The sequence below is a fragment of the Mchenga conophoros genome, linkage group LG7 (assembly GCF_057382185.1).
Source record: "Mchenga conophoros isolate Kocher_MC1m ecotype Shallow Benthic linkage group LG7, M_conophoros_male_GT1.1, whole genome shotgun sequence".
NCBI lineage: Eukaryota > Metazoa > Chordata > Actinopteri > Cichliformes > Cichlidae > Mchenga > Mchenga conophoros.
In genome coordinates, this window is record NC_140532.1 from 4909169 (window position 1) to 4922123 (window position 12955).

The following is a 12955-nucleotide window of genomic DNA, read 5'->3' on the forward strand; positions in this document are numbered from 1 at the left end:
AAAATATATTTTAAAAAGTCCTGCTCTGCATGTCTAAAGTACTTTCTATGACCCACAGCTGGATTTATATCGTCTAAAATTACTCACATGGCCAGTCAAATACATTATTTATGGGTTACGTAACTTCCTGTAATATGTCTCTGCATTGGCAGGACTTTAATTGTGATTTATTCAGCACCTGTCCTTCGTTCAGTTCATGACAGCTTTGCTTAAAAAGGTGTCTGCAGGTAAAAGTGACTCATAAATGAATAAATTCAAATAATTTCAAGACTTTTTTTAATCAATAGTCGTCTGGATATAACAGAGCTTTTCTGCTCTGATACATGTCTCAGTCTATAATAAATTTAATTGTCATATGCATCTCAAAATGCGTGGGTTCAGTCTCCAGTTATAAATCTGTTTTTAACACTGGCATAAAACCTTCTTCTTTTTTCCCCTTTAAATGAAATGGTGCTAAGCTTTGTGTGAAAGTGTGGGCTGTATGTTTGCATGCCTGGGATTCTGCTTCAGGTAACATGACTAAGAATATCCTCTAGTGGTGAAAAGAGGTTGTGTAAGGACGGTGGATGCTCAGAGTCAGTGTGGTGTGCTCAGCATCCACTTGTACATACAGTAAAGTGGCCGCAGGCTCTGAAGGAACATCCCTGAGGTTAGACATCCATTATCATGATGATTATAAAAGAGACACACAATAGGGCTTCTAGTTTTTTATAAATCTCTCACAAGTCTGAAAGAAACACTTGAGAAGCAACCCATATGAATCTGAAATATAGCTGCAGACAGCGATGAAAAGCTACTGTATTTAATCATTAGTGATTATTAAACGCTGGCTCTTTCTCCCATAGTGTGTGTTTTGGTCCTGCCTCTCTCTGCTGCTCTGTTGCCCTCACCCCCAACCATTCACATGGATGCCTGCCCCTCCCTGAGCTCGGCTCTGCTGAAGGTTTCTTCTTGTTAAAAGGATGTTTTTTAGATCTCACTGTCTCCAGCTGCTTGCACATAGGGTGTCTTGTGATTGTTGGGCTTTCTTTCTAACATTGTAGAGTCTTTATCTTATGATACAAAGCACCTTGAGGCTACTGTTATTGCGAACTGGCACAACACAAATAAAATTGAATGAACTGAATCAGGTGGTCGAGCACTTCAGAAGGGCAACATTAGTTTAGCAATTCTGAACATGTTTCTTTTTTTAAACTCTCAGCTTCCAATACTGATAGAAAAAGCATGCTTCTTCTTATTGAAACACCCACACCCCCCACACCCCCTAGAATGATTGATGCAATTTTGTGCAAACAACCTTAGAAAAGAATTCTTACACAAAGTCTAATGGAAACAAGCAGTTGCTGAGATATGTCTTCATACTTTCAAATTCACTTTGTTGTGTTTGTTTAAATCCTAAGGAAGGACAATAAAGGTGCTATAATGCTTTCTTTCTTATCTTCTTTAACATTGAATGCACTAGACTGCACATTTAGAAAGAAAAGGAGGTGTTCCACAGCATTTCATTTTACATTTGTTGCCAGGAGGGTCTATTCCTTTTTTTTTTTTTATTGCACTTCCAACCCTGTTAGTGAGGTTTTGTTCTCACTGGATAGTCTACATTTATGCAACCCCTGAAACAACTACAATGCATGAGGCTAAGTGTTATAGAATTAAAGATTTGTTTTTAATAGTCCATGATTGGAATATTTTACTTTCATGAGGGCAGAACATCTGCTGCTGCACAAGAGCCCAGAGGTTATCATTGCTGCCCGGGTCTAAAATCTTTTATCCTGTGGTTCCACAGACTGAAGAGGCAGAAGAGGAAGGAAATAGTACAAGAAAGAGTAAGAAAAGTGTGCTCATGTGTGCCAATCTGATAATATAACATTACAACAGAGAAAATAATTAAAACTCACAACAGTAAACGTTGACTTACAAATCATCTCAGCAGAAAAAGGTATGAACAGTCTAACAATATAATATATATTAAATATTAAAATAACTGCCATATTTTGTGACACAGTTTTCACTTTGTGTCTGAAATAAAGTGGTGTTTTAAAGGCCAGACTGTGTTCTACTACCTCACCGAATCCACGCAGAGATCATCTTCCCCATTTTTTCGAGTAACCAGATTGACCAATAGGGGGAGCAATAACACTTGTTTACTTACAAACTACTTTAGAACTAATGTATTTTATTCAATAATAATTTTGTGGTGCTTGGGGCCCCACAGTGGTGTGTGTGTTACCTGAGTCTCCAGATTTTTTGAGCAAACAAACACCAAATTGCCTAAAACTAAACTTATAAACATTCTAAACAGGCCAGTGGATGCAAAAATAGGACTTTGACTCAGCTCTATCAGGAGGTGAGAAGAGTTTATTACAGTTTTGCAGTTCAATGCTAATGAAGCTGATGTTGACTGGAGATTGTGGCTGGCAGTGGCAGGCAGGCTGAAGTTGGCTGAGAGTGGGGCTGATTGAGTGGTGCAGAGTTGGACGGGAGAGTATAGAAACACGGTCCAGGAACACAACACAAAGGAGAACTAGATAACGACACAGGTCTACAAAACTCATCAAAGACAAGAGAAGAGTTGGCCATGACACAACAGAGTGATGAGGAGCAGATGAGAAGACAGGGTGCATGTGCCTCAGAGCTTGATTGGTGGATGGGCATCAGGTGTGCAGGTTGATTGCACATCAGTAGATGATTAGAGCGCCAATGCCATACACACAAAAACAACAGAGAAAACAGGGACCAGAAAAATACACAGGAAGGGGAAAGACATACAAGAAATAGAGGGATTAATGGAGAGATAAAGCAGTGACCGTGACATTCTGAGAAGTACAGTTATACTATTTTGCATATTTTATGTTACTTTGGTTCAGGTTCTTTTTAAAGAAAAGAGGTTTCAGGCCGTAAAGACACTTTGTACTTTGCAGTCTGCACTCCTGCAAACCCCTGGGAAATGGGACAGGAGGACACAGAGGAAATTTATAGCCAGCACTCAAAGGGTGGAGGTTTCATTGCAATATCACTGATGAAAGGTTTGATGATCCTCTTTGGGAGGTTTTGCTTTTACTGGGGGAGTTCATCATGCAGGAGTGGTACCTTTATTTCCCTTTGGAATGCCACTTGTGGAGTTCTAGAGTTCATCAAAAGGGAGGAGATAATTTACAGGTGTCATTAGTCCGGCTGGGCAGAAGAAAAGTGCATCAAACAATAAATGAATAGTTTTAAATCTGAAAGGATGAAGAGTAATGTTGCATTTCAGAGTGGAGGAAGAAGTTGGATGGAAAGAATAGAGGCTTGATACTCATATTGAACTGACTCCGGTCTGGCTGCGCTGTCAGGATTTAACCTTTAAGCCTAAAAACACTTAACTACTGTAACAGTTTAGAGTTTTTGCTGGGAGAGCTGTAGAAAGCACTTCTCATACTAACATAACTGTGATTAACTCGGTGATAAAGAAGCCAAACATCACAAAAATTATAATGGAAACATTTCTAGTAGACTTTATCAACTCGATTCTGTTGTCTGTTCTCATTCTTGTCATTTTTTTTCTTGTTTTTTCTTCATGCTCTGTGTATACATTACTAAAAACAGAAAACCTTTTGCTTTGAATTCTCATTCCCATGTGCCAAAAGTATCTTCCTGTTTCAATGAACAGAGGCTATGAATTGCTTTTTAAACTGTTAAATTTCAGGTCTGTTGAACAAGCAAATCATACATGATGCTATAAAAAGATGTCTGAAGCACAGCCAGTATAATGGAGAACAAAGGTATATGTGATCTTCTCCGTGTGCAGAGTGTGATCAAATTGCTGCGCCATTTCCACACAGACTCATAGACCGGGGCCTCAAGGTTGCAATTCCAATATGAAATCAACTCGCTACACCCGCTAGCTGTGATAGACAGCAGCCATCTGTAAACACAATCCCCGAGCAGATCTGTGGGTGTGCCAGTCTAGGCCACAGGGGTCAGGTCTGGGTAAATTCAATGACAAGAAGACAACTATCCATTAGGACTCCTCCACCTTCTCCATCAAAAAGCAATACTTTCTCACAAGATGAGAACATAAGAGGCGCCATAATTGAAGCCTCGGGCTGCAGTCCCCTCTGCCACCAGATAAACTGCACATAATGTATGACTGTGTCTCAGTAAACCACCCGATCATATACGCACTGTTGTTTTTCACTCTATTCATTTGAAGTAAATACTTTAGCAATGTTAACTACGTAAAGCACTTGCTTTAGTTTGTACTGCAAACATGACCGGGATGCTGGGCAAAATGCTTTGTTCTTTTATCATGTTAATTATTGATGTTTTTTATTATTAATTTTAATCTTTTTGTTTCTTTTTATAAAATCCTATTCATATTACTGTACATTTTATCCTCTGTTTTGCAAAAATAGTCTATATTTTCTGAAGCTGTCTTCTACCTGCAAATTAGAGGTGAGACAACATATAAATAGCTTTGATTGTGTGGCTCATTGTCCATCAAGATGGTGAAAAACTTGATTTTGGAAGAAAGAAAGAATTGTAAGATAAAGAGTTTTTAGAACATGAGGCTTTTGCAGTAAATGGCCTGTATTTGTATAGCGCTTTATTAGTCCAAGGACCCCAAAGCGCTTTACACATTGTGAGATTATTCTGTTATCATATGTTATCTTATATCTGTAGTTAAAGTAGTTGAATTATGTTAACTGCTGTAGGTCATATAATTTCCTTTAGTTTAGATGGTGTGCTGTGTATGTAGTTTAGTTCTCATTATACTTTTGGGTTAAAAGAACATATTCATTTTGTAGTTCATTAGATAAAGTGTGCATCACTCTGTATCCTTGATCTGCTGTGAATGTCTCACACTGTGTTCTTGACATGTTTTACTGCATGAAAAGAAAGGTTGTATGCAGGAGACTCTGCGTCTAGGACAGGGGAGACAGACCACATTCCATACCCCCACCTTTACAGAGAGCAGAAAGACAGGGAGCCGAGGTCATAACTTAGGCGCCGTAACAGAGAAAGAATGTGAATGTTTAGGCTTTTACGACTAGATGGGGGCCACTAGAGGCTATAAGAAGCTGAGTAACCCGTCACCATTTGGAGACATGCTGTGACCCTCTGCAAGCATCTCTCCCGTCCGGACGTTCTTATGCTCTTAAGTGTTGAATTGTATGGAAATAAATGATTGTTGATTGAGCATTTATACACTGAGTATTGTCCTTCCTTCAGCCCAAAGATTAAAAGAATTGGGAGATTTTAACAACATCCAGTCATCCACCCATTCACACACACCGGTGCTGGCAAGCTACATTGTAGCCACAGCCACCCTGGGGCGCACTGACAGAGGCGAGGCTGCCGGACACTGGCAGCCTCTGACCACCACCAGTAGGCAACGGGTGAAGTGTCTTGCCCAAGGACACAACGATCAAGACTGTCCGAGCCAGGGCTCGAACCGGCAACCTTCCGATTACAAGACGAACTCCCAACTCTTGAGCCACGATCACCCCATTTATTGGTAATGACTGTGCAGGACAATAGGCAAGGCAAATGACACAGCAAATAGTCTGAGGAAGCCTCAAACTGAGTATCAAACTGAGACTCAAACCCAGGGCATGCAATATGGACTGTAGCCTTCAGCACATGGGCCACTGCCTCAACCAGGCGACCTCTGTGACTTGCATGTTTTTATTTCGTATTGTGGTTTAACTTTTTATGTCTTAAAGGTTTTGAATGGCTTCGTTTTTATTTGTTTTGAACGTCTTATTTTGTTGTGCAAACTCCTAACTGTTTTTTGTTTTATGAATTCTGCCGAGATTATTTTTCCCTAGCCCAAGACTGGCTAATTGACATAATTGAGTCACCTGACAGATGGCCACAAGGGCTAAGCCGCAGCTGGAGATAGGTTGCACATCCCTATGACTAATTTGCTGTTTCTCCTTTAGTGTAACATCTAGTGGCAGGTGGCAGGAGACAAGTAGCAGCTGTACATGACCAGGTCCTGCAAAACGTAGCTGCCACTGATTAATCATTACTTATTTTACACACAAATAGTGATCAGTAATGTGCAGGGCATCAAATCTCATTTTGACTTTTTCATCCTAGATGCCACCTAGAATTGCATCCTAATCAGGAAATGTTCCCTGATCTAAAGTTTATTCTAAATCCAGTAGGAACAAAAGTAATAGCTGTGATATGTCTGCCTAAGATGGACAGAGAGACATAATATGCATGCATCAGGTGAAAGAAAAACTGCAAAACTGTCCCTTATGAGCTGTATAAACTGGTAAAAAATAGGCCTTTTACCAGTAGGTAAAATAGGATCAGTGAAGTTGAGTTACATAGACCAACATGAATCTGTTCAATTTCTAATTCAATTAAAAAAAGGAAACATTAATAATGAGCAGAAACCTGTAATTGTTCAATACAATCACGGTTTTCCCACCCATATATATGTTCTAATTATGTTTTACTGTTTTAAAATTAATTTGGTCAAGTTGCACTTTTGTACTTTAATATGCTCTGACAGGGGAGGTATGTATTACTTGGAATAGCGTGTCCACAAACCCAATTACACTGACTGAGAGAGAAAAACACTATATATCCCATAAACAGATAATAAATGCACGCCCATCATTAGCTAAAATTACATTAATACTGCATATAAACCACTGGTAGGAACTGTTTTGAACGGAACCGAGAGTCTGTGTGTTGTTTCCAGACGGTCGAAGGAAGCTTCGTCCGACCTTGTTTTGCATTCGTGTGGGAAGCAGCAAGAATCGTGTTATCTGTTAACCTTGTTAACTTTATTGTTGCACCATTGTAAGGTTTTGAAGAGTCACGCTTTACAAATAACAGGATACAACTGTTAGCTTCAACGAGAAATAGTAAAAGCCTCTCCAAAAATGCAGTTATGAGGCTAATGGGACTGAAAGCCCCGCTAACGTTAGTCTAGCTGCTTTTATCTCTGCTTTGTTATAATGTCAGCAGCGCTTTTAATGCCCCTGCAATGCAGCCGCCATGGTAAACTTATTTACAAAGTGTTTACGCAGACACAAGGACACAGATACCTCTCAAATGTCTGCCCATCTGCTGAGCACATCAGGAAGTTTATTATAGAAAACACGGAGATAACAGGAGAGCAGAGCCTGACTCCTGAGATCAGGCTGAGGTTATTCACCCCCCGATGCAGATTCTGGCGAGAGAGACCGGAGTTATGGCCCTTTGATGACCCCTACTGGGCTATATACTGGCCAGGGGGACAGGCACTGTCGAGGTAAGATGACAACCATGGCTAACCGGTCACTTTATTAGGTACACGTCTTAAACTGCTCGTTAACACAGATATCTAATAATGCATTCACATGGCTGCAACTCAGAGCATTTAGGCATGTAGACGTGGTCAAGACGACCTGCTGAAGTTCAAACCAAGCTTCATGGGCCTTCCGCATACCTCTACAGTTGTTACCTGACATGTTTTATATCTATATGTTTTCCTCTACGTTGGTGTCAGCTTTAACCTTACAGTTTCTGTGCCATCGCCAGCACAGAAACACCATCCTACCATAACTGCCATCCATTCCTAAGGCAGGTTCTCTCTGATTGTGATCTGTATTAGTGTTAGTGTGTACCAGTCTACCTTCAACGCCCAACCCTTCACACCATGGCGTTAAATACTTGCAATTTTCTAATAACGAGTGTACCAACTCTATTATAACCATACATTGAAATTCATGTTAAAAAGAAACTTTATTAAAAATTTTATTTCTAACAGAACAGAATAAACTTTCTGGCATATGCAGAAGAGCATTGCTGAACACTCAGCGGCAGAAGACCACACCAGGTGGCACTCCTGTCAGATGAGTATTATGTATGTACACTGCAACACAGCATAGATCTTCACCCAAAAATACACTTCAGAATGCTTTTAAGACATCAGGGTTCCGCTCCGTCATGCATTAACAAGAATATGACATGCATCAGTTACAGTAAATGGTCAATTTAAAAAGATAAAAACAGACAAAGAAGTTCCTCTTTCTATCACATTCTTCCATACATGGCAATTTGTTTCACCCTCCAGATGGTCCTTGAGGGTTTGCAACCTTCTCGACTCTTCTTCTGTCACCTGTTACTAGGCAAACTCAAATGCAGTTAGAAGCAAAATGAATTCCAGGCCTTTGGCCTGGCCTTTCTTTAAAAGCATTTATGTTTGTAAGCGTGTAGGCTTGTTAACCTTCTGTTGCTCCAAGTCACTTACACCATGGATCGTCAGGACATCGCGCCAAACGAAACTTAAGACCTTTAAATAGACTGAGCATCAACTCTTTCATGAGCACAACCTGCAATGTGTGTATAAAATGATTATAGCCGCACCTTTAATATAAGTTTTAATCTAATGCCAGTAGCTCTTAATGAACGTTTTAATGCAATGATAATGATGAAAGCTATGTGTAGCAGTAAAATATTTTCTTTATTCCCACACACGTCATGTGTTTGCAGCTGACAAATCTACAGCAACTTTATGATACTGTCATCACAATATAGACTACAAAGAAGGTACACCTAATAAAGCGCTAGCTAGTGTAGTTTTTGATGTCCAGCAATTTCTGATAACAAATCGTTTGTTTTTCTTTAATGACTTCCTATTAAAGGTATATCTTAGATAACCCTGAGGTGTGCCGGAATCAGACAGTCCTGGATCTGGGGAGCGGCTGTGGAGCCTCTGCCATTGCTGCAACACTGCGTGGTGCTGCTCACGTAGTAGCTAATGACGTTGACACTGGTACGCATTTGTGTGTATTTATTTATGTGTTCACATAATCTGTTATTGTTGCTGAATGTTTCTGAACTGTTAAATAAAAAAGCAGGAATTATGAGAAAGTAGGTTTGTTGTTAAAATGGTTCACATGTGTATTTTTTACGCTTTGCAAGGACATACACTTTATCCCTCTGTTAAGAGATGTACTCTAAAACACTTCTTCAGTAGAGAATCAGAGAAGAGAAACACGCAGAATTTCTTGCTAGCAAGGGCAGCCTCCAGAACTGAGACTCGCACTGAGAAACTGCCCCGTTCTTTATTTATACTTCAGTGGGTGCTTGTGTGTGTGTGTGTGTGTGTGTGTGACCCCATAAACGACTTCCCTAAACCTGCTGGACTGGAAGTCCAGCAGTTCATCTAAACAAAAAGCACTTAGACTAGAACAGATATAGCTACGTTAATCCTACCGTAAAACAATAAGACACGGTACGACCTCTCCCATGCTCCTAGGATGTGGGGGTGAACGCCAGAACACCCTGGAATGTTACAGACCTCCTAGGATGAGACATTCTTTCAATATGCCACCAACTATATACTTCTAAACACAAATGATTACATGCAGTATTCTACCATATGCAAACTTATATCATTAAAAGACTATACTGACTACTAAGTACAATTTTCCATTGACACCCTCTAGACATCCACATGTATGACCAATTTCAAAAGTCATTCTGACTCTAGATTATTTTAAATTATGATTTATGTCCAGTTTTGCATTTTTGCTGTAGCTTTTTGCATTATCTGAAAGAAATTAATACTTTTTCCTGTGTGTTGTCTAGAATTATTGGTGGTGATACATTTGCACTACTACTGGCATTTAAAGTAAAAAAAAAAAAAGGCTAATAGATGATGCCAAAAAGGAGGATAACATTAACAAAATAGTTATTTTTAAATACTATTGAAGCTGTTATAGTATTTTACCATATCTTGCAGTAGAAGCCTTAAATCTACTGGTTTGTGTTACAGTTGCAGCTGTTGCGACCCAAATGAACTGTGAGCTGAACGGGCTGGAACCACCTGTTTGTCTGACGACAAACATGATTGGTTCAGAACCCGACGCCTTCAGCCTGATCCTCTTAGGTGACATGTTCTACGATGAGGCCCTCGCCACTCACCTTCACAGCTGGTTGGACAGCTGTGTCAGAGTCCATGGCACTAAAGTACTTATCGGAGATCCCGGCAGAGCCCAATTTGAGAGTCACAGCATCCGACAGCTGTTGCATCAGCTTGCCCAGTTTGAGCTGCCTGAGTCTGTTAAAGAGGAGAACTATGGTCTAACTTTCAGCACTGTTTGGTGCTACCGTCCTGAACTGTAACAAATAAATCGTAGCATCTGTGATGTATTAATCTCTGCCTAATTATTGTATCAAAAATACTCCCCTGAATTGAAATGTGAAGATGTTTTGTGACTTCTACGCAGTTACTGTTTACGCTGGGTCATGAAAAGTCTTCATTGAAAAGAAGAAACAGAAGTGGAAGGGAATACAAGCTTAAAGTTATTCATAATTTTAGTGTATTGTTAACTTGATCACAATTTTTAAATGCATGTAAGTTACACACTGCATATTAGTGCTATTCACAAACATTTGCAGAGAACTCTCATGAATATATTGGTAAATCAACAAGAAACACTGAGAAATATGATTCTTGAAATATTTGACCTGTATAAAGTATTATGGCCATCACACTATCTTTTTCAACTGTTTAATAACTCATGTCTTAAATGTATTTCACATCGTTCACTTTTGAGTCACAAAATTTAGAAACATTCTGGACCATTCATACAACCTGGAAAGTTTGGCTTAAAATTATTGACCAATTTAAACACTGGGTGGTGAACAGAAGATGGCAAAAGACAAAAAACAAAAACAAAGGGAAAAAAACAACAACTTGGTACCAAACTCTTGAACCTTAATGTCACAGAGTACATAGTGTGCATTATTATTACTATTATTATGTAGGCATTAGTAAATACTAACTTAATAAAGATGTGCCACGCTTAATTTCATAAGAAGCATGAAGATACAGTGATCTTTATCCAGAAGTGGGAATTATGTTTGTGGCTAAACCATTATCCACAAAAACATCAAAAATCTTAGCGTGTGAGGCTGTGCCAGTAAAGGGTCGTAGATTTGACATCTCTGAATGAAATTCAAAATGTTTTTTATAACTATGGTTAATGTATAGTTTGACTTCTAAGGTACACACAACACAACAAGACATAGAAGAGGGGATAGTTTACTACACATCATAAAAACAAAAACATTCATCTCCAATCTTTCAACTGTATCTTTCTGTTCTGACTTTAGAGTCTTTGTTTGTTCATTGAGCCGCACTTTGAGAATCACACCGTTGTGGTAGTGTGGGAGAAAAGGGTAAGGTGTGTGTTGGGTCTGTCTAGCACAGGCCCACCGCTGGAACGAGACAATTTAACTACACAGCAAAAGCATTGAACACCAAGTAGGCAAAGTTCTTTATGTTACTCATGCATGAGGGAGAGAACCACGACAAGCGCCGTTCCTTCGCTTGACCACAGTCGCTCTCGTCCGCTCCCCCGTAACACTGCTCTTTTATGGAGGTTACATGAATATACATGGGTTCATTAACATATGACGTCTACATACACACAAAGAGTACCTTGCCTGTGCGTTGTGTAAGTGTGTGTGTGTGTGTGGGGCCAGAGTGTGACCCCATGAAGGCTCCCTGAAGCTGGTGCCAGGAGTCTAGCGGTCCATCTAAACAAAAGGCTCTTACACTCACACGGATATACGTGTGTTTGCTATACCATAAATGAGCAAGAGAAGATACGACCTCTCCTAGGACGTGTGTGATCTATGCCAGAACACTCTGTAGAGGAGTGAACGCACCCCCCTCTTCATGCTACACAGAGTTGTTACAGACCTCCTAGGATGAGACATTCTTTCAATCTACAAATGATTATATATTTCTAAGCATATATGAGTAAATATTTCTAAGCATAAATGACAATGAACAATACAAATCTAACAGTGTGAGAGACTAAACCATTACACAAAAAACTTCTAAAGTCTAAAGAGTGTGTGAGGCTGTTAGCCGTGTTGTCCAGCAATAAACATATCCACAATGTGACTCTCAGAATCGCTGATTTCAATAGGTTTTACTTGGAGCAACGACTGAACCATGCGACTTATCTGCCTCCTTTATATGGGGTTGCCTCCTGAGGTACAAAATGAGTCTTTCAAATGTGTTGGAATATCCCACTGCATGTATAGGCACTCTGGACACCGCATGGTCTTATTTCTATTAGCCCTGACTCAGCTGTGGCCTGCTTTCAATTAGTTACGGGTTCACTTTCCTTACAAGTACATCACAGTTACTTGCTCCTGTGTTTAGGGGGAAAAAAGCAGCTAATAGTTTGTGGGTTTTGTGTTTGTTGTTAGTGGGTGTCTGTGGTGTTTTGTTTTGGGGTTGTTTTTTGTCAAACTAGGAGTGAACAAAAGCAGAAAAAACAGTAAAGATGCAGACTGTAAAAGTCTAGTTTATTTAGTGAATTCGTCAATTTTTTTATAGTCCACAAAGCAAAGAAGCCTACAACATAAATGGATACTACAACATAACATGGACAGTACGAAGTAAAACTCATTGTCTTAACAGTTTATATTCTTTACATTTAAGAAAAAAATGATATTGGAGTTTTTTTGGTGTTTTAAGCCTTCTGTTAAAACGTGTGTCTTCACTTCTTTCTCCCAGCAGCTTTACTGAAGTGACACTTTAACCTACAGCTGATGCTTCACATCACAATCTTTGTGATGAAAAAAAAAACATGTTTTCTCGTTAAAATATGTTCATGCTGTTACTTCTCATGAAAATGGACAAAACCCCTGTTCAAGCTTCCTCTTCTTCCTTCCTCTTTATTAATTACCATAGATCATTAATAGGAACCACAAAAGATTTGTCATATTATCCCCACAAAACAACATGTTTTCATAGAAACCGTTGTGATACAGAGATTTAGTCTTGTTTCACAATGTGTCATGGTCCGGGTGTGTGCCAGTGTGTCTCCCTCCAAGTCGGCATCTTCACCCCTGGGAGGGGCCTCAGTGTTCTGCTGATTGCTCACACCTGTGGGTAATTTAGCCGGGGACTCATAAGGCCAGCGCACTCAACCTCTCGACT

The 12955-nt window shown here is 39.6% G+C and overlaps 1 protein-coding gene across 1 annotated transcript; it reads left to right on the forward strand.

Annotated features, from left to right (window-relative positions):
* The first annotated feature begins 6714 nt into the window (after window positions 1-6714).
* On the forward strand, window positions 6715-10675 carry etfbkmt (electron transfer flavoprotein subunit beta lysine methyltransferase). The gene is made up of 3 exons (XM_085281077.1): window positions 6715-7255; window positions 8631-8761; window positions 9767-10675. The coding sequence occupies exons 1-3, from the start codon at window positions 6960-6962 to the stop codon at window positions 10114-10116; spliced, it is 777 nt and encodes a 258-aa protein (XP_085137203.1). The 5' UTR covers window positions 6715-6959; the 3' UTR covers window positions 10117-10675.
* The last annotated feature ends 2280 nt before the right edge of the window (window positions 10676-12955 follow it).

What these genes read in the sequence shown, in the direction of transcription:
- etfbkmt (XM_085281077.1), top strand. Translation starts at nt 6,960, where the DNA reads ATGTCAGCAGCGCTTTTAATGCCCCTGCAATGCAGCCGCCATGGTAAA. An exon ending in GGGGGACAGGCACTGTCGAG is followed by an intron (nt 7,256 to 8,630) that starts GTAAGATGACAA and finishes TTCCTATTAAAG; the next exon opens with GTATATCTTAGATAACCCTG. An exon ending in AGCTAATGACGTTGACACTG is followed by an intron (nt 8,762 to 9,766) that starts GTACGCATTTGT and finishes TTTGTGTTACAG; the next exon opens with TTGCAGCTGTTGCGACCCAA.